This window comes from Crocodylus siamensis, chromosome 6, assembly GCF_052110815.1.
Source record: "Crocodylus siamensis isolate JL-2025a chromosome 6, ASM5211081v1, whole genome shotgun sequence".
Taxonomy (NCBI): Eukaryota; Metazoa; Chordata; order Crocodylia; family Crocodylidae; genus Crocodylus; species Crocodylus siamensis.
Window position 1 is genome coordinate 50,281,291 of NC_143400.1, and position 25,818 is coordinate 50,307,108.

A 25,818-nucleotide genomic window follows, 5' to 3' on the forward strand; every position below is an offset into this window, starting at 1 on the left:
TGTACTAAACTCCTTTTGCAGGAAAATCAGACTTCTTTGCTATGTCCAGCAGCCTGGCATGAACTGTCCCTTTCCTGCCTTCTCTTAAGCCCAAAGTGACCTTAGCTGCTAAGAGGGCAAGATGTCTTTAGCAAAGAGCAAAAGAATGACTTGTGTTCCCATCCCATCTGCCCCTGGAGAGCCATCAACAGCCACACTCTGCTGTGTCGTGTCCTTCCTGCAAAGGCATCCGGTGAGGTCAGCTGTATTTCAGCCTGTGCGTAAACACCCTCTGACTCAGCCCCTACCCCAGAGGAGAGTGCTGTGAGGTTGCGTTATCTGGAGCCTATAGCAAGATGTGCAGGGAAGATGCTAGAGAAATGTCCCCACTAGCCCATTTTGGCACCTAGAAGGGTTACAATGGACAGCATAAGTGGTATGAGTCAGGCTACTGCATGGCGGCTTCACTTGTGTACAGAGGTCGAACCACTCGACAAAGGCAGGGAGTGACATTACCCCAATGCAATAGGTAGGGAAAAACAGAGGCCCCAAGGCTAACTGCTTCATTGAATCCCACCCCAAGAAGTCAGTTGGAGATGCAGTGACTTGCCCGAATCAAGGACAACTAGAAGTCTTTTTTTAAATACATAGGGGGCAAAAAGAAGGTACCGGGTAATGTGGGGCCCCTGCAGGACACGCTAGGAAATCTGGTCATCACACCAGACGACAAAGCTAACCATTTAATGACTTCTTTGCCTCCATTTTCCTGAGCAGGGACTGGAACAGCCCCCCCACTGGGCCCCCCTCAGGCCCCAGGGGAGGCGCACCCAGGCCAAGGGTCAGTGAGGAACTAGTCAGGGAACTGCTGGAGGGACTGGACATATTTAAATCAGCTGGTCCGGATGATCTCCACCCCAGAGTACTGAGGGAATTAGTTGAGGTCATTGCGGGACCCCTGGCACAGCTGTACGAGCACTCGTGGTGCTCTGGTGTGGTGCCAGAGGACTGGAAGAGGGCCAATGTGGTTCCCATCTTCAAAAAAGGGAGGAAGGAGGACCCGGGAAACTATAGGCCAGTTAGTCTTACCTCGATCCTGGGTAAGCTTTTTGAGAGAATTATTCTGGCACATGTCCACAAGGGGCCAGCAGGGGAGATTATGCTTAGGGGCAACCAACACGGGTTCATTAGAGGCAGGTCCTGTCAGACCAACCTGGTGGCCTTCTATGATCAGCTAACCAAATCATTAGATGCAGGGGTAGCAGTGGACATAGTCTTCCTGGACTTTCGGAAGGCCTTTGACACTGTCTCTCACCCCGTTCTCATTAAGAAACTGGGGGACTGCGGTGTCAACACCTACACAGTCAAATGGGTCACCAACTGGCTGGAGGGTCACACCCAGAGAGTGGTGGTGGACGGGTCATTTTCGACCTGGAGGGATGTGGGCAGTGGGGTCCCCCAGGGCTCGGTCCTCAGGCCCGCACTGTTCAACATCTTCATCAGTGACTTGGACAAGGGAGTGAAAAGCACCCTGTTCAAATTTGCTGATGACACTAAGATGTGGGGGGATGTGGGCATGTTAGATGGAAGGAATAGGCTACAATCAGACCTAGAGAGGTTACAGGGGTGGGCGGATGAGAATAGGATGGGATTCAGCACTGACAAGTGTGAGGTGCTGCACCTGGGGAGGAAGAACCAGCAGCATACCTACAGGCTGGGGAACTCCCTTCTCGGCAGTGCAGCGGCAGAAAAGGATCTTGGAGTCATCATTGATACCAAGATGAACATGGGCTGGCAGTGTGGGGACGCAGTTAGGAAGGCCAACTGTACCTTGTCATGCATCCACAGGTGCATCTCAAGCAGGTCCAAGGAGGTGATCCTCCCCCTCTATGCGGCACTGGTCAGGCCGCAGCTGGAGTACTGCGTCCAGTTCTGGGCACCGCACTTCAAGAGGGATGCAGACAACATGGAGAGGGTCCAGAGGAGGGCCACTCACATGATCGGGGGGCAGCAGGGCAGGCCCTACAAGGAGAGGCTACGGGACCTGAACCTGTTCAGTCTCCACAAGAGAAGGCTGAGGGGAGATCTAATGGCCTGTTACAAACTAGTCAGGGGGGATCAGTAGGCACTGGGGGAGGCCCTGTTCCCCCGAGCAGTACCAGGAGTGACCAGGAATAATGGTCACAAGCTGGCAGAGGGGAGATCCAGACTAGACATCAGGAGGCACTACTTCACGGTCAGGGCGGCTAGGATCTGGAACCAACTTCCAAGTGAAGTGGTGCTGGCTCCTACCCTGGGGGTCTTTAAGCAAGTCTTGACAATCACCTTGCTGGGGTCATTTGACCCCCCCAGTACTCTTTCCTGCCCAGGGTAGGGGTCGGACTTGATGATCTGCTCAGGTCCCTTCTGCCCCTACCAACTAGGAAACTATGAAACTTTTGGAAGTCAGGCTGTAAGTGGCTTGCTCAGGAACTGGCAATACAGGCTGCATCTCCTCTGCCCCCCATTCCACGTGCTGCTAAGCTGCACAGGAGTTTGCAGTGGGAACACTGGCTGAGCCGATTTCTCAACATTGTCACCAGAAACAGAGGTGGTATCCACACTGTTTTGTGCCAAGCTGGGGACCACTGCTGAGAAGCCAGCTCTGCGTGCCCCCGAGCCCAGGGCTAGGTAGAGTAGCAGACATAGAGGGAATCCATGCCATTTGCCTGAGAGCAGAGCTCGGTTGTGTATTCAAGCCGTCATCTCCACAGAATTGCTGAGGTTGGTTGTGTGTTCAGAGGGAGCAAGTGGTCAGCATGTGACTGTTGGGTCTGGCAGGGAGTTGCTATAGACATGGCCTAAGAAGCTGAATTTTCACAGGTCACTTTAAAGAAAGGGCCACACCCTGATCCCCACAAGGCCCAGCCCAGTCATCTCCACCTCTGCTTGGATGTAGCAGCAAGCCCACATAAAAGGAAAAGCTTCACAGCCATTCTCTGCCTCTCTGTGTGTAGGTCTAGAAGCTGCTATTCAGTCTGGCCACTCTGTAAGTGGCAAGTGCCTGCCAGCTGCTCATGGATATGCCCTTTGTTGCTCTTCTGAGTGCAGCATGGGTTGGAGCCAGTGGCTTGTGGAGCTGAGCATCACCCTACAGCTATAGTAAGGACCTGCATTTGACAACATGCTTGCAACACTTGATGTGTGCTGGTCTTGGCTTGACCTGGGATGACTTGACACTGGCACATATAACTCGTATCCACATAGGGATGGCCATAGCTGGGTGTAACCTGAGGTCAGGTTTGCCAGGAACTGAAGTGCTTGTGGAAAAAAGGGCTGGATGAACCACTCAGGGAACTGAAGTCCTTCAGTTATTCATGAAACAGGTGCATTGTGGGTGCCAGAGCAAGAAACTCTCCCATTCATGTGCCCACACCTTGGCCTAAAGGAACTATTCCTAAGGGGACAAGGCTACTTCATGCCATTAAGCCTGTACCCTTCCTACTGACTCTGGCAGTAGTCTCTCTTTTGGAAAGAACTATCTGCTAGGAGGTAAACTGGGACTGCCAGCTCTGAACAGGGCTGAGGGAATGGCTAGCAGACAGTTATCTGGAACAGGGGCAGGTTAGTGCCCTGACACTGCCTGGAGATGTTTTTGGAGGCTGTTCTCAATGACCCTGTATGTGCTTGTTTTACTCCACAGTGCTCTGGACTGGGAGTTTTTTTCAGTGGGAGAAGACTCTTTTCTAGTGGTGGCAAACTCTTTTGATGGTTTCACCTTCTCCGTCAACAGTATTATATACAGGTAATGATTCAGGTAGAGGTGTGCTATCTGTAGGCTGGGTACAGAGCAAGAGCTAGGAATGGAGACAGCTGAAGTGGGGAGATGAGAGATTGATTTACTTCTGTCATTATCCATGCACTGCCCCATCAAGATCCATTCTTGGGGCTTGCTCTCTGAGGAAGGGCAACCAGGAAGCCTAGAGAGGAGGCTATTCTACCCCTTTCCTCTGCTCTCACCACCAGCTAGCAGCTCCTCCCCTTGGGTGGGCCCTTGAGAACTGGAAGCTGCTTTCCAACATACTTTGAGCTTGGCCATTTCAGCTGTATTGAACAAACCCAAATCAAGGAAAAGGAGAGAGAGAGAGAGCATGTGTGCACAAGAGAGCGAGCAGGCAAGTCCCCTCAATCACTCTACTGTGGCCTCAGTTCAGTGCTGACCAGAGGGACCAAGCAGAGAGCCCCCCTCCCAGGCTTTTCAGAGTGGATGTGGAGCTCCTACAGTGTCCAGAGGTCAGAGTCTGACAGCCAGGGGACATGAGCAGTGTGGCTAGGAGCATAGGTGGATTCAGGAGGCCAAAGGGCGACGCCCTGCCCTTGGATAGGAGCAATACAAACTTTTATATGCATCTCCACAAAGACCCAGCATTCTGAGCCCAGGGTGAAGGTTTGAGCTCTGACCCATTTCTATGTCTGTCCAAAAGCTCCCAATGAGCATCTGTGGGGATGTCTCTGATCCTGTCCCCCTGGGACTGAACTAAGACCATCAAATTCCTTGCACAGAGCCTAACTCCACAGCCTTTGGATAATAATGCAGTGTCATTGCCAGGCAATTTTTCAACTGCCTTTCTAGAGTTAAAATGTTTAATGCTACAGGGTCAATTAGTTCTTCCTTCTGGTCCTTACTGTGGCAGAGCTATAAAAGGCAGAAGGCAGGGAAGATTTGCGCCTTGTATAGAGCTACAAAACCCATCAATGAGATGTTTATCATGGGAGGGATTACAGCCTCTGTTTCTGATAGGTGTTGTTCCCCCAATGCTCATGTTGAGAGACCCTTGTCTAGTGCAGGTCCTCAACCATAGCCTTTCTGGAGAAGAAAGTAAATGAGGAGCAAGGGTGGGGAGAGACGGTGCATTTGGAGTGCAGCTCCCTGCAGTGGGTATTAACTCCAATCTCCTGTTCTGCAGGTGGAAGGGGTATGAAGGCTTCGTGGCAGTGCACCATCTCCCAACCTTTGGCTGTAGAGACTGGGAAGCTTTTAACACAACCGGAGGCTCTTACCTCATCTACTCAAGTGCCAAAGAGCCACTCTCCAAGGTGCTGAAGCTGAAAACTGTCTGACATGGAAACAGAGTCTTTGGTCTGCAAGACAAAGGGCAAAGCCAGGCAAGGAAGTGACTTGTCCAACTGGGCCCAGGACAGGGCTACTGCTCTGCAGGAAATACACAAGCTCAGTAGCACCAGGGAAGTCTGAAGCCACCACAGTGAACACAGGAAGGACTCAGAGCCAGATGCCTGGGTCTGAGCTGTGCTCCCTGTAGGACCTGGAAAGATAAGAGGGAATGTGTCTAAGGTACCTTTCCTTTTCCCCCATCAGGAGATGAGGGGGGTACAATGAAGACTTCTCTAAAGTGTGCTGGTGAGTATGGTCACCTAGGAGCTGCGGCAGTAGCCAAGGTGCAGCAGAGCATATCACACTACACCTACAACCCATCACCCCCTACTATATCCCTCAAGGCTGGAGGCAGCAAGTGTCATAGTGCCTTCCTTGTATCATAGCAGTGCCTAGCTGTCAGATCTCCATCCCACGTGGGTTCACCTGCTGGATGGTATCTGTGGAGATGTCAAAGTCACAGGTGCACAAAGGTAACGACAAAGGAACACAAAGGAGCTTTCCTGCTGGGCACTGCCAGCTTCCAGGGCTCAACAACCATTATGTTTCACCTGGAAGTAAAAAGAGCAGAGGCACTCTGGAATCTCCCCGGCTTGCTGCTAGGAGTGTGTTGCAAGGAGAGTGCCCTTCTGAGGAGCTGGGATCTGGTCTTCATGTGTAGGTCTCCAGGTGTGAAGTTTCCAATGCTTCTAAACCTTCAGACAAAGCTGTGCCTCCACTAAGAACAGTTGTGTGAGTCCTGCCATGCAAGACGAATCTGTTCCAGAAAGTTGCTTGTGACTTGGTTTTTCAAGCTGCAGAGCCAGCAGGGGCAGATTGAACACAACTTCAGCTCAAGTCAGAGGGCTGCTGTCTGGGGGTCCATAATGCATGAACCACCATGCCTCTGGTTGTTTCAAACTTCACAGATCCTTGCTACAGGAGAGATGGTCTGAGGGCCTTCAGGAATGATTCAGCCCTGCATTTAAAATAGTCCAAAGAACCTACCCTCTTGTCTGTCTGCCCCAGAGCACTGACAGACAGACGCATACAAAGAGGCTCTGATGAGTATCTAGCTCCAGTTGAAGAGGTATGATGCACATCATACCTCTCCAACTGAAGCTAGATACTCATAACTGGAGGCTTGATCCCATATGTCTGTCTTCTCCAAAAGTGCTAGCAACATCTTCCAGACTGCATCAATTCTTTGTTCCATACTGGCATGCCTATGACCCTAAGGCACCTTACCATGTCTGCATAACTGTATTATTTCAGCTGTTTTCAAGCCTTATCCATGAATGACATGTTTATATTGTATAAATCAATAGATATATTTTACAACCACACATGGTAGACACAGGTGTCATTATTAATCACATGTGTAATTATGGAGGCACCAGTAGCAATTCCATAGTTAAAGTCACAATGAAATTTGCACTTAGAAGAATTTTGTCTTCTTCAATACTTTTAGAATGAAATAGAGGGGCAAATCCTCAACTACTATAAATGTCTGTAGCTAAATTGGCACTTTGTTGCCAAATCCATTGTATCCTCCATTCACTCTAGAGAAAAAGTGGAGTACATGCATGACACACAACACATGCTCTGGAGGAAAGGCAACTGTCTGGTGTAAAGTGACTTCAGAGGAAATCAGAAGTAAAGGATGATATTTTACCACATACAGTATGCCCCTAAATAAGATACCATCCTTGTTTTGGGAAGCCAGAATGAAGAAACAAAGATTTTCCCAGTCATGGTTGAGTTCTGGCTGCATGGAGCAGAGACAGAGTCTATTTTTCATTCTGTCTTTGGGAGTGCCATAGCTCAAGTTTGAACCCTGCCACAACTGCTGCTGAGCTGACAGCAGCTTTTGGCTCAGTAACAATTTGTTCAATGCAAACCAGCTCCTTCACAATCTAGTGGCCAGGTGCAGTCATAGCACCTGCTTCAGGCTGCCAGCCTGTGGGAGCTGACTGTGGGTCTGCTTCTTACCACAGGCTAAATTCGCCGTGGAACAAAACTGGATAAATGACTGCAAAGTAAAGGAGTCACCTGTCCATATCCTGAGGCACTAAGACTTGAAATGCTCCCCCAGAAGTGGAGCTTCTGCTCCTTAGCAGCCCAAAGTAGCAAGTTCTGTGGGAGACCCACCTGGAGCAATGCCTCATCAAAGCCATTTTTGGCTTCCTCATAGCCCAGGCTGGCATCTCTGTCTTGCCAGGGAGCCATGCCTCTATACTAAGGCATTGCTATGTCCTGATTTGCTGCACTGCTGTGGGGAGCCCACCAGGGCATAATCACTGGGTTAACCCTAGTCTCAGGCTGTCAAGAGCCCCCAAACAAACCTCTTTCCCCCAGTCTCCCTCAACAACCCCCATCTGCCTATGGCTGTCTCCACAACCCAGGTTTCCTCACTTGGTTCCCAGGCACGTTACACAAAAGCTCCATGAGGAGGTGGTGATATGGAGGGAGCATGGGAGAAAGCAGGTCTTGGATTGGGTGACACAAACAGAGTTGACCTGTGCCTGAGTGATATAACTCTCCCTCACCAACATGGTTATCAGGTGCCATTGAGTCACAGCCACATTCCTTCCCAGGAAGGTGGCACAGAGGCCTAGGTACCATGCGATTCCTACTTACTTGGAAGAAAAGCCCCCAGACAGTTATTTACTCCCCAGGGCAGTGCCTGGTAGTGTCCATCCTAGCCAGCATCCCAGCACTCAGGGGTCAGCAACCCTTTGCAAATGCAGGGTTCCAGTCTGTTCCTTTGGCTGCTTTCTGCCTGGAACCGAACATGGTATTGTGAGGGCTACAGAAAGAGGAGATGGAGAGATGAATTTTCCCAGCTATGCCTGTGATCTGTCCATTTCTCAGGTAGGCCTACATTACCCAGAAAAGTCAGGAGAAGTTAAGTGGCCAGAAGAGGGTCACTGCTTCCTGTGTCCCATGAAATGGGTGGCTCTCAAAGCTAAGTGCCATGGGCTGCCTTGCACTGAGAGTGCCGTGTGGTTGCTTCCTGCTTTCCTATAAGGTCTTGCTCAGAGCAGCACCTCCCCAGAAGGTGTGACAGAAAGCATTCCCTATGCTCCCTGTAAAAAGCAACTGCTGTGACCCAGTGCTGCCCCTTTTCACCAACACCCACTGTCTACTGTGGCATGAGCTCCTTCAAAACCCTGCCCCCAGTCACCATTGTAACAGTTCACCTGCTCGTTTTGAAGGTCAGCAGCGCTCATTGCAAAGGACTGTTCCCACTCCAGCCCTGTCCAAATCTACATGGCAGCCCTGCTGAGGTTGTCAGATCACCAGAATCAAATACAATCAAAGGGGAGGCTTTGGTTTTTACTTACTGAATTGACCCACTGTTTTCCTTACTCGTGCTGTGGATGGTGGACAAGGAAAGAATCCAGGGTCCTTGTTTTCCCTTGGATTGTTCCACTTGCTTTCACACCTCTGGGCTGGGAGCTTCAGATGATGCTCTGCCCATGGACCACTGCACTGAGCAGGAAAGATGCCTAAAAACACTGACTCACCCAACTCACAGTCCTACAGATCATTTGCAGTTATTCTGTATGTGATCATGAATGCTGAGTCGTCTGTTGCCCTGACTGTGATCTAGATGGCTATAGACCAAAGTGGCCAAATTCCTCATCTTTCCAGCCATGCATCAAAATCTCCGCCTGCCCAAGAGCCACAAGTCTCTCAGCTTGCAAGAGGCTCATGGCCTAGGGTCAGTGATATGCATACAGTCCACACCTCTTCTCTTTCTGCAGAGGCTACGTATAAGCTGCCCCAGAGCTCACAAGCTGCAGTTTGGCCACCCCTGCTATAATGACCTATATGGTGGAGTTGGCTGGGAAAGCACATAGATGCAGCTGTTTTGCTGCCTTAGCTCCCTGTTATCCTCTGGCTGGTATTATGCATCCAAATGAAAGATGTCAGACTTCACTAAGCTGGTGCCTTATGCAGCCACCCAACTACAAGGATATCTCATCTAGATAGCCAAGGCAGACAACGGGTAGTAGAGTAAAGAAATGAAACAGAGCAGGTCTCAGGGCACAACCCCTGCCTGTGAGCAGAGTGCCTGGGGGAGACCAGCCTCCCTCCCATGCCAGTGGCTTACCACCATCTAGGGCAGACTGTTTTCTGGGCTTGCTGTAATGGGGCCAGGGCAAAAGGCTGGACCCAGCCAGTCCCAATCAAGCAACTAAGGCAAGTCATTCCCAGAACAAGCACCACCTGCAACAAGCCCAGGGCTCTGTCCTGGTCCCAACTGGGCTGAGTGAGGCAATCAGCCATTCCCCTGTGCCTCCCACTCCAGCCCTTAAAAACAAGTGTCTGTATCTGAGCAAAGGCAAAAGTCTTTGCTTTGGCTTCTCTATGCACTTCCTTGCTCGTCTTCAGGCTCTGACTGATTCTGGTAAGACCCTTGGCATTCCCTGATTCCAGTTCCCTGCTCATGATTCTAGGTTGACCCTTGGTTCTGGCTTCAGCCTCTGACCCCAAATTGTCCTGACTTCAGCTTTATCTTTCAAATCCAGTTCCATTTTCAGACTCTTCCAGACCACCAGCTCCCTGGAACTGGCCTGGACTACACCTGTTCTTCAGCTAATGAGGCCTTAAGCTAAACTGCCCATGCCCCAGTGCATAACACCTGTATTCGGTCTCAGACCCTACTTTTTCCTCGATGACTGTTCTCATAGCAGCCAGGAAATCAACGGCTACCGGTCCACTTCATTCTGCTACTTCAGTGGAGCCTCCAAGCTACTCCCAGCCCCTTGCAATGGCACACATTGCCCTAATGCCAGCCCTGGCTACCACTGAACATTGTTGCCATGTCTCTGGTGCAAGCTGTTCCCCCAGACCCAGGGCGTAGCAAGCCAGGTTTGACACGGATGCAAAGAACAAGAGTTTATACCCCATGCGTGCACCTGTCTGCTCCTTCTACCTGCCTTCCTCCATACCCCATGTCTGCATCACCCATCCACTCCTGTGCTTCTGTGTGGCCTCTTTCCCATAGCTGTACCTAGCCCACCCCAGAGCCAAGTGCAGGGTCAGGCCCACAGTGCCACAGCTCACCCCTGTGCTCGAGCTGGGCTTACTCCTCCCCATTCCCAGTAGGTGGCAACGCAGGACCAGTCTCTACCACAGGCCACTTGCTCCCATGTCTGATCAGTGTCTTGGGAGACCCTTGGTAGCACATGTGGCATTGAGGATGCCAAACCTCAGCCCCACCCAGGAAGTTAATGAGCCAGCTCCATAGCATAGCAGATCCCCAGAGGCTGCCTGCCCCTTCTCTGCCTCATGCTGTATCAAGCACAATAAACACTGACTTGCTAGTCCCTCAGAAGGCCTGAGATCCCAGAGCCTACAGACAGCAATGGACTGTCAGCCCTCATGCCAGCAGGAGGAGTCTGGGAGATGCTTAACAGAGGTAGGAGGCCATGGGCAACTTCTGATTACAGGACTGGCACCTACTGGCAGCACCATGAGGACATGGGGAGGCCCCAGGGAGGGCACAGTGGGCCCTATATTGGGTCTAGTCAGAATCTCACACAGAGGAGCACAGTGCCAGCTAGGGCTGAGAGAGGTGTGGATGGACATGGCCAGGGTCACATGCTGCCTGGTCCATTAGCTGGCAGGAAGTGACAGGGAAGCAGCCACCCCCTTTCCCCTTAGCATTACATAGCCTGATTGTGTGGATCAGCTCTGTGAGGCCGGGGAAGGAGCAAGCCTGAGAGAACAAAGGCCTGGGACTGTGCCCAGCTGCAAATGGAAAGAACGGGCATGGGGGACAGCATGCAGGCACAGGGCTCTGGTGTGGCTGGTCTGGGGCAAGACAGGAAGTGACTCTGCTGCTGGTGTGTGCTCAAGAGATCACCTTGGTCGGGTCCATAAGCACCTGACTGCTGAGTGAGCAAAGCCCATGAATGTGCATGTGGGCACATCACTCTGTCTGTGTCTCTTGAGAAGAAGGGGAATTTCTCTGAGGTGCAGCTGTGGGAGAGCAGCATGACATTATGGCCAAAGGCCTGAATCAGTAGCAGGCACTCACACCCACGGAGCTCACTGTGTGCCTGGGTGAGCCCTCCGCCGTGAGAGCTTCGGCTGGCTGGGGCAGTGCTAGCTGATCCTTTTGGACCATGTCCCCCATTGGCTGTTTGTGCCAGTTGAAGATCTGGCTCTCTCAAATCTGAATGGCCTCCAGTCCACCCTGATGGGCTCGTCTCTACTCTTCCTGCTGGGCTGGACCGGGTGGATCCTGGAAGGACCGAACAGAGCTGTTCATGTACATCAGGGAGGAGCCAGCCGTGCACAGAGAGCTTGGAACCAGCTCAAGAGAGGCCTGGCTTTTTCTGCTTGCTGCCCTGCTCTCCTGCCTCAGTGCTGGCAGCCCCCTGAGGGCAGGGTTTGATTGCTCTCCCAGAAGGCAGCACAACCTGTTTTCTGTCTGAAAAAGTCAGAAGCAAGTCTGTAAAGCAAGGCCTTGAGGCTTGCTGGTGACAGCTCCCAGCATTAAGAGGATGATGCCTGATGGAAGGAAGTGCTAAAAGGACCACCTGGTGCCTTAATAACAACCACTGGGGACTCTTGCTGGGTACCAGGATGTCAGCCTATCTTTAGAGATAATTAGCTACAGTCCCAAGCCACATGCAGGTGCTCTGTCAGATGCTGTTCATCTGGATAGAGCCCACTCCATCTGGGCAGGAAACAGACCTCCAGTGCACGAATGCTGCTATTCTCCAGGGCACCAGGCCAGCTGGGCCATTGCCTAAAAGAGTGGAGTGCCTGTATGTGACTTTGATTGTGTCTGAAGTGCTGCAAACCAGGTAGTGGATTATGAGGTTCTCTAAAAAGGCCATGGAGGGAAGCGGGTAGGCCAGCCTCAGGGATGGGGGGGGGGAGCAATGGTACAGTTGTGCCCCTTTCCTCCTCTGATTTTTGCTCTACCCAGACTTCAAAACCAACTGCCTGGGAGGGGCAGTGACATTTCTATTCAGGCAACACTGAAGGTGTCAATTGACTTCATGGCTCATTATCATCTACTAGGTTCCTGCTAATCTCTCTTCACTCCATAGATGTTAATGACACTCCTTTTAATGGTCTCCATGTTCCTCTATTCAAACTATCCTTTCTTCTGCACTGTTACTGTCTGTTGGCCATTCCTTAGAAACCTTAACTCATGCATAGTAATATTAAGTCAGATGTAGAAATGATTGACAGTGAAGTACAGGAGACACAGTCAAGTCACTCAAGAAAACTAGATTTTGTTTATGAATCTGAATAAGAGATGTACATTTAACTCTAATGAATACAGGACTATGACATGATATCTTTAGACCACTTTTTCCCTGGCTTGTGCTGATTTTTTTAATGTAATATATAGTTTAGCAGATTTGTGATTGTCCAAGAAAGTTTATATCTGGTTTTTTTTTCATCTTAAACAGAATACTATAGTGCTAGGTCCCTGGCATATTAGTAAAGGCTTGAGTTTCTCTTTAACTAGAAAAAATGTGTTGTGATATATGTAATGATGCACCTTACCATGTACACCCCACCCCTCAAAACCCTAGATCCTCCCCTAGGCCAGCCCCACTTGAGTTTGCTAAGCAGCGTATCTCCTCGCCTAGTGCCAGCCTGAGAGCATCTTATTGGTGCTCCAAGACAGGCATGGTAGACTCATGGGTAAGATGGAAAACAGTTCTTGCAAGGGAAACGGAGCATAAAAGGGCTGGAAAAATGCCAATCAGCCCCCAAGCAGGGCTCAGAGCAATACACACTGCTATGGAGGCAGATCTTCCCCTGGGGAGAAGGTGTAGTGAAGCGGAAGCAGCATAATAGCTACCTGGGGTCCATGGCAGTCCGGACATGTAAGCCCTGGCATGTGTTACATTATCAGAGGGCTAACCTACCTGAGCTGCAGCTGTTAGTGCAGCACATGCAGACATCACCAAGGTGGTGACCTTACTGAACTCTTGTCTTCTTCTCTCCTTAATTTCATCCGAGGGCAGCTGTTTGGTACCTGACGCTGGTGCCACCCAGTAGATGGGCATTGAAATGGCATCTATTGCAGACAACCATTTGGGAAGTTGGTCATATGTCTGCTCCATATCACCGAGTAAATTTTCTACAGATTAAAGCTCAGGGTAAATTATTTTGCATCCACATCCTAATGGACAGGGCATGCTGGACACCTGTGACAGAATCCCCCGTGCATCATTAAGCAGATCACCGAATCTTGCCAATCCTCAGTTCCTTCCTCTCAGCTGTGCCTCTCTTGTGTATTGTGATTGGAAGTTCTTTGGTGAAGAGCTCACCTTCTCTGCCCATGCAACCCCAAGAACAATGGGACCTCCACCTCTGGCACAGCCCTGGCTATCACAGTGCATTTAACAAACAGCGCAACTAAATGCATTGCATTGACAGGCCAGTTCAAGACTGCATTTACCAGCAGCCAGCCCTGACCCTGGCTGTGGGGTGAGAGGGTGGCTTTTCATCTGAATCATGCCACATGCTTCCTGCATATTAATGTTGAATACGGCAGGATCTTTTGGCAGTGATGAAATTGCCAAGGACACGTATCATTGTCTGAAGGGGCCTCACTCAAGAGCTGGAAGAAGCAGATGAAATACCTTGGGCGTCACTTTTTAACTCCAGCAGTGTGCTTGGCCCCCTATCTCTGCTGTTTGTTTGGACTGAAACAGCCACAGCTGCATGCCTGCAAATTCTCCTGTGCTTCGTCTCTGAGGATGGATGGACCAAGCTTTGCTAGAGTCAGAAGAGGCACTTGCTCTTTTTTATTAGTCATGACTCTTAACTGCCAAAGTGCATGCACATGCTCTGGCGGGTGGGAGATTTATGAGTGAAGAGCAGCATGGGAGGTACTTGAATTCAGAGCAAATAAACAAAGCTCTTGGTCAGTCATTGGGTCACGCCATTTCATCACCTCCCAGTACTCCCTTGAGGCTTGCCCCATCTCTGCTGCATCTGCACTAACGCACTGCTGAGTCACAGGCCTTGGCACTGGTTAAGGGCTTTTCGCTACCAGCATTTGGTAGTCCCGGCACTTCGGTACAAACTTTGAGGCCCTGGAAATCCAAACTCACAGTTCAGCACCTCCACAGAGCAGCTCTGCACAAACTTTCCACAGTATGGCCATGTGTGGCACCTGACCTTTGCTGTGCACGTCAAACCATATCCATTCCCTCTTGCTGATCTCTACTGGGGCTGGGCCAAGCAACTCATCTAGTCTCCTACCAGGGAGCTTGCAGTGTAAATGTAGGCATATTCTGTCCAAGTCTGAGGAAACCACTTGGAACGGAGTGCACTTTATACAGACCTGATGTCTTCACTCAGCAGTGTGGGAGGGGTGGGGGATCACAAGGATATTAGGGCACCTTTGTTCCTCCCAAATTCTGGGTCTTGTGATAACATGGAGTAGCTAGAGAAGCTGTTCCAACATGTAGCTTTGAAAGGCCCAGCTAGTAGACCGCACCAACAGCCCAGAATTGCACCCCGTCATCGGCCTTCCAAAACATGGTGTTTATTAAAGTTAGCAGCTATAAAGTACAGGCTTCCACACAGCTCCAGTTCCAGTGTTGCCTGTCTTGTTTACCAAAAACAGCTTCTCTGGAGCTTTCTGTACCGTGTGGAGAGATCTGGCTTATACATAATATAGCAGAAAATGCATATCGTTATGTTTGAGTTTTAACAAAAGATCTTGGACTTGCTATCGGTCTCAATAGCAACCAAAGGGATTTTTCTAACTTTTCTTGGTAGATGTGCTACAGACATCTGCATGATGTGTTTATGGCTGGGTTGGGCAGGTCGCTCAGGTCTCAACACGGCCCTTTGTCTTGCTCTAGTAGCTTGTCTTTGTGTAGAAGTTTGAGTCAGCTAATGCACTTTGACCTCTGTCGTGGGCAGTATAAATTTATGCTCTTATCTCTAAAGACCCTGCAACCATTTCTAGCAGATGACCCACCCAAGAGTCATCTTGTGCATACAGTTCTCTGTTGAACCAGACTCTGCAGAGGCAAGAAGAGTTGCTGGTGTGGCGTCTCCTCCGTGGTAGAGCTGGCATGGAAACAGCTGACTCACTCGCCACTGCAGCTGCAGAATGAAGACCAGAACTGGAATCTCTCTACTGGGAAAATCCCCAATATCCCCTGAGGACTGAACAGAAAATGCCACCAACTTCCCTTCACAGCACCCATGCCAAGCCCATGGGATGTACTGTAGCCTCTCAGTGAAGTTGAATTAGCTGTACCCCGCCAATGTTTCCTGCACCTCTGTTATGATTTGCCAGCAGGGCCATTGCTGAGTTGTCCTGGCAAGATGCAACTCCTCCTTACCTTTCTAATTGCCACCTGGAACCTGATTAAACTTCACCATCATGGGATATAAACCTTGCCCCAGGGGACCTGCAGTGAGACTACTCACACTTTCATTGTTCTTCATATGACTGTGTAGTAACGTGCTCATCAGGATGAGCGAGAAACATATCATCAGGCTCTGGGATGCACAAGCAGCTTGGCCTAGTGAATAAGGTATTGTGCACCAGGACACCTGGGTTCTCCATAGCCCTACTGCCAACTCACTGTGTAACCTTAGGCTAGCCATCTCCCCATTCTCTGTAGGGAACATGTCTCTCTGTGTTTGTTCATCACCTTGTACAATGTGGCCCTGATCTCTATAATCAAACCAATATCCTGCAGTAGTGCATCACATACCAGTTGTGTGTGGAGCCACAAATGTTCACAGGCTAAACCGTGACTCTTCCATCCGCCGAGGGCATTTGGAAATCCCAGCTTGAGGAAAAACCAGTTTCCATCCTGTTTGCAACCAGGGATTTTATTTTTTGTATGTTTCTACAGCTCTCACAGATTTCTTGCTGAGAAAGAATTGTTTATTCTGTGCACTTTACCCAAGAATAAGTTCTCTTAGCAAAGCCGTAGGTGAGGCATAAGTGGGCTTGCCATCCTCAGCGTCCGTTTCCTCCTCTTACTGCAAACCAGCAGAATTGGATTTTTTCTCCATGGCTCTGAGTCAAGAACAACAGCCCTCAATTAGCTCTGAGGAACAGGGAAGGCAAGATAAGGAAAAGACCTCACTGCTTTGTAACTGTCTGTATAGCAAGACAGGGATATACAGTTGGAAGGGCAGAATAAACACACCTACCCCAGGAGTGATTGTTTAGACTTCATCCTACAATGAACCCTCAAATCTTAAGGAGAGTGGGTGGGTGGATGGATAGATAGATTACTAGCTAGTAAAGTAATGGAACAATTGTTGATAAGCCACTTAAATCAGCTACTACTGTATTGTGCAGGATTGTATTAGTAATAGGATGATAAATCTAAACATTTTCTGTAACACTGTCTGAGCCATTTCACTGAACAGCTGTTCTGAGGTAGAGGCCCTCGATTATCACAGACCACTGAGACTTGCTCTGCTCCTCCCTTATGGTCCGAGGCCTAACCTGTCTGCCCCTCCTCAAGTGCCTGGCCTCTGAAATCTTGCCAGCACGTCTGCTCCCTTCCTGTCTGGTGTTCACAGCCTGCAGGAGGACCCCTCCGCCCGATCTATAGAATCCTTGTAATCCTTCATGAAACTGTGAAGAGGTTGGTGAGGAAGAACTGAGTACACATGAGATGTTATGGAGCAAATTGGGCAGAGAGCAGAAGATAGGGCAGGGAGCATAAAGCTGAGCAGCAGATTTAAAAGGGGATCAGTGTGGGGCTGATTGGTGGTATGCCTGGCAAAAGGTGGTCTGGTCCCTCACTGTTCTAGGTGACTACAAAAGACCCAAGTTGGAAAGACGAGGGCAGGGTTAAAGTGTTGTTCAGCAAGCCCACTCCGTCAGAGACCTGTGACAGGGTCTGTGCTGTGACAGGGGAATGGGGACACAGCTGGGACACCATGACACCTTGGGAGCCTAGAGCAATGAAGCAGGGAGCGCAGGCTAGCAGAACAAGAAGGGAGCCCCTCTTACCGCACAAGGTCAAGCAGACACCAGAGCCCTCCTCGAGCAGGCAGGCCACAGAAAGGCTAAGGAAGGGTTGGGCTGGATTTGGGGGGTCCAGGGTGAATGGAGAGCAGGCAGGCAGAGCTGACCGGCACCTTGGCACAGCTCTCTGCCCCCATAGAGCCTTTCTGAGGACACAACTGCAGCCAAAGCAGGGCACCAGCCATGCCCCTCACTCCCCCGGCAGCTGTAGCTGGGCTGAGCCACTCTGATAACAGAAGAGCCGGAGGCAGAAGGACTGGGCCATAGCTCTAAGGAGGGTGGTGGGTGAGCACAGGGATAAGCCCAGGTCCAAGGGCACTGATGCTGTAGAGAGAAAGATGCATGGAAGTGCTGCTCTAAAGATTCCCATGGCCCCTGGATTGCCCTAAGGATCTGAGTCCCTCCTGCCTTTCAGAAGAAAAGGGACCTGCAGCATCAATGTGAAGCCAGGTGGATATGAGCTGAAGCTGCTGTTTGTGCTGCCAAGTGCCAGTTCTCCTCCCGCTCTGCTTGCTTATCCACAGGCGATGTCTCATCAGGAGGGCAGTGCCTTCATGCACTGCCCTTGTCAACAAGCAAGATCCAAGGCAGAGATTTCTAACCAAGGGGTTGCAGCCTGTGCTGGGGTCCTGGATGCTGCATTTGGGGGTTGAGAGACAGGATGTGATTTGTTGCATTGCCAAGCAAGGACATCTCCCTGACCTACACCCCATGCAACCTTCCTCCTTAAGGTCAAGTCCTCCCATCTTCCCTCTTAGAGCGCACATGAGTAAATTAGCCAGGATCTTTGTTGTTAGCATGGACACATATGTCACAGGCTGGACATGGGTGCCTAGGCCTGGGGCTGGATTGGGGTTAGCGGGCTGGAGCGCTGTAGCAGCAGACCCAGGGTTGCAGAGCTGTGGTGTCAAAGCTGGAGGTGGAGCTGGGAGAGGAACCAAAGGACCCAGAGGGGAGCATAGCACAGCTCATCAGTGTAAAGGTAACTCTTAAATAGGAGAAGTGGTTGGCTGCATAGCCAAGGTCTCTGAGGGACTACAGCAGAGCCACAAGACAAGGGATCAGAAGCAGGCAGCCAGGAATAAGAAACCAGTGGTCAGACAGCAAGGATCTGGCTGAAGTCAGGAGCAAGGAGCCAGTGATCAGGAACCCAGAATCAGGAGACAGCTGGCAAGTACCAGGAGCTACAAATGGAATAGGGCTGGAAATAGGCCCAAGGGAACTACCCAAGGAAGTTTCCAGGCTGTTGGGCAGCCTGAGGGATGCTGAGACATCAGCTGCTTATATCTAGGCAACCCTCCCTGCTCCACTCCCCCCTGCAGGCAATAGGCAGCAGTAAAACTTGGGGGAGGGGGTGCAACTTGGGCAGCAAAGGTAGCCACTGTTACGGTGGCTGCTGCAGTGAGCGTCCTGGCTGCCCCAGGCACAAAGCTCCCGCTCTATGCCTCTGGGGCCAACTGGGGGTAGTTTGACAGCTGACTGGCAGGCCCAGTGCAATAATCAGGGCCAGCTGTGGCTAGCCGACCCTGGACAATGTATTCTAGTATAAATAAATAAATACTATTTTTGCTTTTAAAGAAGATACAAGGAAACTATCACAAACTGGTTTAGAATACAGAGCCACCAGCCCAACAAAGCTGACAGCCTACACACACAGCACGTTTATACGGGTGTAATTTCCACTGGTTTCATAGAACCACGTAAATGATCAGGTCAGGATTTGGAGCAGACAGACAACCAGCGGTTCCAAGGTAGCTGCACACAGTAGATAGCACTATGGCATCTCCCCCACTGGGGGCTGTCAAGCACAGAGCTACCCCTGGACTACTGCTCACACAAGGTAATTCTCCCAGGGCATTTCTGCACAGGATTCCAGTAAGTTACACCAATGTAGGACTGAGTGGTGTATGTCTCCTCCTGGCTTACATCAGTGCAAAGTCTGAGTATGTAAGTGTTAAGGTGTCATGGGTCCCAACCCAAAAATCTTGGGCTCTATACCTAACTCCCCTGCTGGGTAAGTAGCCGAATCACTGCCATTCTCCGTGCCTGCTTCTCCTAATTAGCCCATCTCTTGTCTCTTAAAACCATGAGCTATTTGAACTGATTCTCATTTGTATTTGTGCAGCATCTACTGCAATGGGCCTAGATATCAACAGGTCTCTGTGGTGCCACTACCATGCTTTGGGTAATCATCATCACAATATTATCACTGCTCAGTTGCATCTCTGTAGGGCCATTTGACTGGAGCATGTATTCTGGTGCAAGCTTGTTTTCCATCTTTTGACCCCAGGGAGCTCCTGGCTTGGTCTTCAGAGGCGAAGCTAGGTCACCACAGTGAGTGATTCCAGCCAGCCATGTTGTAACAGGGCCAGGAGGGGCCCTGGCCAGAAAGGGAAGGAAAGAGAACATCTAATTATGCCCCTGCCCCCACTGGCATTGTGCCAGGGCTCCCAGGCCCTCAAAGGGGTTTGATGGTTATTCCAGGGGATCAGTCTAATGCTTGCAGGACCTCTGTCCCTTTTGGTCTGCAATTACAGCTGCCAGAAGTACCATCCTTTTTGACTGGTCTCTCCCAACAGAGCTGTCCTTTGGAGTGAGAACTGGGAAAAGGGAAGGAGAAGGAGTGCTGGAGTATAACCACTGGCCTCTTCACCAAGGTGCTGTGTCCTCCCTCTGGGGCAGTGAGCTGTATGGATGAGCAGGGTGAATGATGTGCAAAGTCATTCAGGAGCAGACCCAGAGGACTGCAAAGACTCAGTCGCACCCTGCTTTCAGACCACAGGAGGGAGCAACAGCTGAGGACTTCTTAAAATCCCAGATTCAGGTAAAAATTGGAATGGGGCAGAAGTGGCTCTGGATCCCCCTTGCTACCCCTGAGGCAGGTGGGGACAGCAGTAGCAGGGGTGGCAGGGGAAGTGATGCTGATCGCAGAGGGGCCAGGAGGAGTTTCTGAGAGTGTGTGGAGAGGAGTTTCACCAGATTCAGGGACTTAAACCAGTCCCCAGCTGCTGATCACTCAGTGCAGCTGGGGGTGGGAGACGCTGGGTGCAGCCACCCCTGCAGGGCGAGTCACTGCTGCTGCATTTTGCAAAATCCTGCCTCTGCCCACAATGTCATTCGCTACGTCTCTGCTCTGTTTGCTACTGTCAGACATGCTAGTGGGTGACTATTGCTGATGCAGGAGGAAAAGCCAGCAGTTCAGCCCTGCAGCACCTCAGAGAGGAGGTAGAGAGAGAGGTCCAGAGGGATCTTTGACCCATCTTCAGCACTCTTTTGCCATCAGCAGATCTGAATAGTGTTGCTTGTGGAACCTACCTCTGCTGGAGGCGGCTTGCAAAGCGACCTGTGTAACACCAAGTCTGCTTCTCTGCTCTGGTACCCTTATGCATCACCTGGTGCCAGCCTTGGTCTCCTCCCAGGACATCACCCTCCCACAAACAATGCATGGAGCTCTGCCCTGGCTCTTTCCCCTTACTCAGCTTGGACATACTTGGGGCAAGGACTGTTTTTGTTCTGGGCTTCCATAGCAATGCCCACCAAGCAGCTGTCATTCATGTTTAGCCCACAAGGCACAACAATGCTGATTGACAAACAACTATCATCTGATCATTTGCCACTTTTAATTGCTATCAATCCCTAGGAGCTTGGCAAGAGAGCATCTGGCCCACTGAAAATTTCTGAAAGACCTTTTAAGTGACCTTTTGTATTCAGTACCATGCTCCTTGGCCCAGCATCTCAGTGTAGAGGCGAGATGGGATGTCTCTGCCCCCTCCTGCTGGCTGCTCTGCTCCGTTATGGATCCAGAGAGGAGGAGGATGTATTTCCTGTCAGGCACGGCACTTCCCAAGCCAGGCAGGCTGGCACTGGATCAGGGCTTTGGATTTGCGGCCTCCGGCCTACGCTCTCAAAGAATGACGCCAGGCAGAAATCTGCTCTGGGAGCTGCAAGGGAATACAATCTACCAGTGATCTGAGCAGCTGATATCAGAGAGAGAGGCAGAAACACCAGGCCCAGGGTCTGTTTCAGACATATGGTTTAGTAGCTCTGGCACCAGCTATAGTTACAGAGTAAGAGCAGCTGGAGCATGGTGGCAAGAGGATGCGAGATGATATTCAACCCACCTGCTCTGTGACTCATCTCCAGAGCATCTCACCTTCCCTCCTGCAACAGCCCCTATGCCCGAGGGAGGCCTCTCTCCACTCAACACCCCAGCCCTTCCCTTTCATTGAGTATGGAGAGCAGGGAGCAGGGAGGTAGTGGTGAGCTTTTTTGCTCTGAACTTCATCAGAAGATGAAGTGGAATTGTCCTGGCCCAGTCACTGCATGAGGTGGTAAGGATATAACTCCCGCAGCCTACCTCTGTCTCTTCACTCTCCTCAACTTGGCCATGGGGCTAAAGCATACTCCTTCCTTGTCCCCCTCTCCCACTCCCCCCCTCCACCACTATGGCAGCAGCTCTGCTCCCTCCCCTGCTGGGCACTAGTGAATGTATCTGATGTATCCGGCCTTTCCACGATGAAGGATAATCCTTCCTCATGGTGAGTTCTTACTATTTAACCTCAGATGATTGCATAGAGTGGGCCATGGTTGAAGGGGGAGATGGTCTCATGGCTATCTGTCCCCCCACTCTGGATGGTGGGGCCAATTCTTCCCCAGTAGCTACCCTGCAGCGTCTCTGTCGAGCACCACAACTGCTCAGTGGCCAGGCTTGGGGCTGAAGTCTAATGGCCAGTGCACAGGGCCCTGGGAGCCATGATTTGGGGACCTCTGGCTTCACCACTTCTCCATCCAGGCCAGAGTTCAGTGCTTTGCCACAGGGTTATTTCTATTCGTCTCAGCTGGTTAGAATAAGTATTGGTCCAGGCTGGGCGCAGTCTGAAGAGGTGTTCAGAAAACCACAGGGCCCAGATCCTCCAGCCTTGAGGTCATGGAATTGTGATCCTGGTCCACCCAGCTTGTGAAAAACCATTAACATGAGGCAGGTGGGCTCTTCCCTTCACTGCTTCTTGCGACTCAGTCTTAAGATTAGGAGGAAGGTCCATTACAAATGTGGATGCATTAACTGTAATTCAGGGCATCAGTCAGGGTAGAAAAGAATCTCATTTGGGTGTCCAAGCTCCCTGATGTGTTTGTAGTGGGGACCGGGTACTGGGTGGAGGGCTAGGCAGCAGAGTTCGAAAGCTGCAGAGCCACAGACAATAAGTGGTTGGCAGCTAATGAGGTAAGGGCCAGTTGGGTGACCAGGAGGAGGTGGAGCCAGGGCCTCCATAAAACCTGCACCGGAGGCAGAGGGAAACCCTGACCTGGGCAGGGCTAGAGGCAGGAGCTCCCTGTGAGGAGCTGAGGGAGGCAGTGCTGGGGCCCAGGGTCTGGATCAGGCCCTGCAAGCAGGAGGAGTCCCTTGCATTGAGCTGAGAAACAGGCGATGGAAGGAGCCATGAGGAGGCCCAGAAGGGCCAGAGCTGGCAGAAGCCAGCAGGGCTGAGTTGGAGCCTGGGGAACATTTTCAGAAAGTCTCCTCTAGATGCAAGTTAATTGTGGTGGAGTTTTACCCACTGCACTTTGAGCCATGAAGCCTGGGAGCGGCTGAAGGGGTGGAAGGCAGCCAACAAGGGCGCCTGGGGAGGCGCTGCAGTCCGCAGGGGCATGTTAGAGACTGATGCTAAGCCCAGGGGTGCGAGGATAGTGAACTGGATGGACCCTGAGGGGTCAAAGACCCAGGGGGATGGAGCTGAGGGGCCAAGGAATCACTCTGGGGGAGTCACTGGGGCAGCCTCCCAAATTTAATATAACATCAAAGTTGTGACCAGCGAGCACAGGTGGGGGGACCCAATGTACATGCTCGTTCTCCAGCCTGGCCCCTGAGTAGCCGTTGGCACAGAAATGCGCATGCTGCCCGCTGTAACAGCTCTTCTTCCATACCTGCATGTACGTGCTCAAATTTCTCTCTTAAGGCAGCGGTTCCCAATCTGTGGGACACGTAGCACCAGTGGTATGCAGACAACCTGTCAGTGGTAGACATTAACAAATTGATTATTATCATTACTTTACATGACAAAAAATTGCTGGTGGTACTTAAGGTTGAACTGACAGATTTGCTGGTGGCATGTAAGGTTGTATCTTTTTAAATTAGTGGTGTGCAGTCTGTCAGAGTTTGGGAACTGGTGTCTTAAGGGATCTGATATCTCCATTACAATGATATCCTCTGTGCCCTGAACTGATCTTTGCCCAACACTGATCTGTCTTTCAAGAAAACTAGTGGATTCAAGTCCTTCCTTGGTGGCTGGGTGGTAAAATCCTATAACTGACTGAGACAACTATACTCAGTGGCAAATGTAAAATCCCCTTTCCCCCCCTAGAAACCCAAACTGGGGCTCAGTTTAACTTCATCTCACAGATGAATATGGTACCTGGGGAGGAAGTACAGTCCTCTCCTTCATGACCCTGCAGATATAATACACAGGGGCTGTCAAATCTTCTGACTTCATCACCAGTGTCACAAGCCCTGGTGTTTCTTTTCCAAGCCCCAGTTCCAGGAATCATGCATTGGTGTGTGATTCACAGATTTCCTTTTTAAAAAGGTGGTTTCTAGCCCTCCTGGATGTAGGAAAAAGCATGGAAATGAGAAGCAAGTGCACCCTGAAGGCACAGAAGCTAGAAAGCAAGGACAAAGCCCCCCAGACAGTATTTTGAAGCAATTCCAGGATTTGTAAGGCAATCAAACTATTTATTGATGGCCTGACTCCAGAGTTCTTAAGTACTTTCAGATGGCAATGATTCGTTTCATGGCTGTCTCATCCGTGGCTAAGTGCTACTGAAACCAATAAGGATGAGCAGAGCATTTATCAGAATGCTTTCTACCTGAGACAACCATCCACAGCAGGAGAGCCGAGACTGAGCTGCCCCATTAAGACTGATCCCCTGAGAAAGTCAAAATGTGACCGGACAAAGTGCTAAAGAGCACCGTGCACTATGCAAGACTCCTTCTGTGGCTGGCTGGCAAATGCAATGGTCTGCTCCCCAGTCCCTGAGTTAGTGCAATCCGTGCCTCCTCCCAAGCACCCCCCACCCAGGTTAAAAGAATATTATTAAGGTTGCAAAGCCAAGCCATCAGAAGTCAAGATCTGACTGTGTGACCTTAATTCACCCTGCTTATGTGTAGGCCTTGCGATACAATCTTTAATAACACAATGGCATATGATTTTTGTTCCATAGGACACCTGCCTCACTCAGTGCAGGGGAGGGACGGTGTTCACTTAATGAGCAGCAAGTCAATAGTTTGCTTTCTTCTCATCGTTCAATCTCCGGCCCCAGGCCTTGTTTATTAAGCACTGCTTGAGCCTTGCTCTGACTACAGAATTCCTCATTTCCTTGTGGGCTTTTCTGTGGAGCTCATCGCTATAAAATCTGAGCACTTCGCAGGCTGTAATTATTTGATCTTCACAACATCCCCAGGAGACCTCCTCTGACCTACTTTGTAAAGTTGCTTAAAGATCTACTGAAGAAAAGTGCTACAGAAGAGCTATTGCCATTTTTCTCTAGGTTCACACCATGTGTTAAGGCCTGCACAAGAACACGGTGGGCTGGAAGTGGTCAGTCCAGACCTGCTTCCTCATGAGGCAAGACCTCTGGCTTTACCCATTTGGGTAATCCTGGCCATCCCACAGAAATACAGCTAGGGGAAGGGGGCTGGTTTGCTCTTTTCTGCATCCTGAGGGAGGAAGGGAATGGTGATGGTTGTACAGACTTTTTTCTGGAGGACACAGAGATCGCAGACAAAAGTTGGCACTAATTTTGAACCCTCTGTTGAAAATGCCTGATTTTTTCAAAGTATTTCACAGCATGGCAGCTCTGCAGAAAAGGATTTGGGGGTTACAGTGGACAGTAAGACTAATACTAGTCGGCAGTGTGCCCTTGTCGCCAAGAAAGTTAAGGGCATCCTGGGCTGCTTTGGTTAGGAGCATTGCCAGCAGGTCAAGGGAAGTGATTCTTCCCCTTTATTCAGCACTGATGAGGGCACATCTGGAGTCCTGTGTCCAGTTTTGGGCCCCTCAGTATAGAAAGGATGTGGACAAATTGGAGAGAGTCTAGCTGAGAGCAATGAAAATAGTCCAGGGGTTGGGGCACATGACTTATGAGGAGATGCCAAGGGAACTGAGTTTATTTAGTCTGCAGAAGAGAAGACTGAGTGGGGATTTGACAGAAGCCTTCAGCTCCCTGCAGAGTGCTGCCGAAGAGGACGGAGCCAGACTGTTCTCAGTGGTGGCAGATGACAGAACAAGAAGCAATGGTCTCAAGTTGAAGCAAGGGAAGTTTAGGTTGGATATTAAGATAAACTTTCTCACTAGGAGGGTGGTGAAGCACTGAAACAGGTTACCCAGAGAGATTGTGGACTCTCCATCCTTAGAGGTTTTTAAGGCTCAGCTCGACAAAGCCGTGGCTGGGATGACCTAGTTGGGGCTGGTCCTGCTTTGAGCAGACATTTGGACTAGATGTGACCTCCTGAGGTCCCTACCAACCCTCATTTTCTATGATTCTACATGCTGCATTTTTCCACATACTAAATGCATCCAAATAAGACATCCCCTTTGTTTTAGGAAGGCTGAATGTAGCGGGGAAAAAAGAGCTTTCAAGAGTCCTGGCTGACTCTGTGATATGAAGTAAGTCCTCCTGGAAACACAGAGTGTCCAGGTAGTGTGGCACC

The 25,818-nt window shown here is 50.5% G+C and overlaps 1 protein-coding gene across 2 annotated transcripts in view; it reads left to right on the forward strand.

Moving 5' to 3' along the window:
• The window catches only part of TSPEAR (thrombospondin type laminin G domain and EAR repeats), a 73,324-nt gene extending 59,983 nt beyond the window's left edge, over nucleotides 1-13,341 (forward strand). For both annotated transcript variants that reach the window (XM_090054204.1, XM_090054205.1), the window contains exons 11-12: nucleotides 3,659-3,760; nucleotides 4,923-13,341. In XM_090054204.1, coding sequence (XP_089910330.1) covers nucleotides 3,659-3,760; nucleotides 4,923-5,076 — 256 coding nt within the window. In that variant the 3' untranslated portion in view covers nucleotides 5,077-13,341. The remainder of the gene's footprint in view (nucleotides 1-3,658; nucleotides 3,761-4,922) is intronic.
• The last annotated feature ends 12,477 nt before the right edge of the window (nucleotides 13,342-25,818 follow it).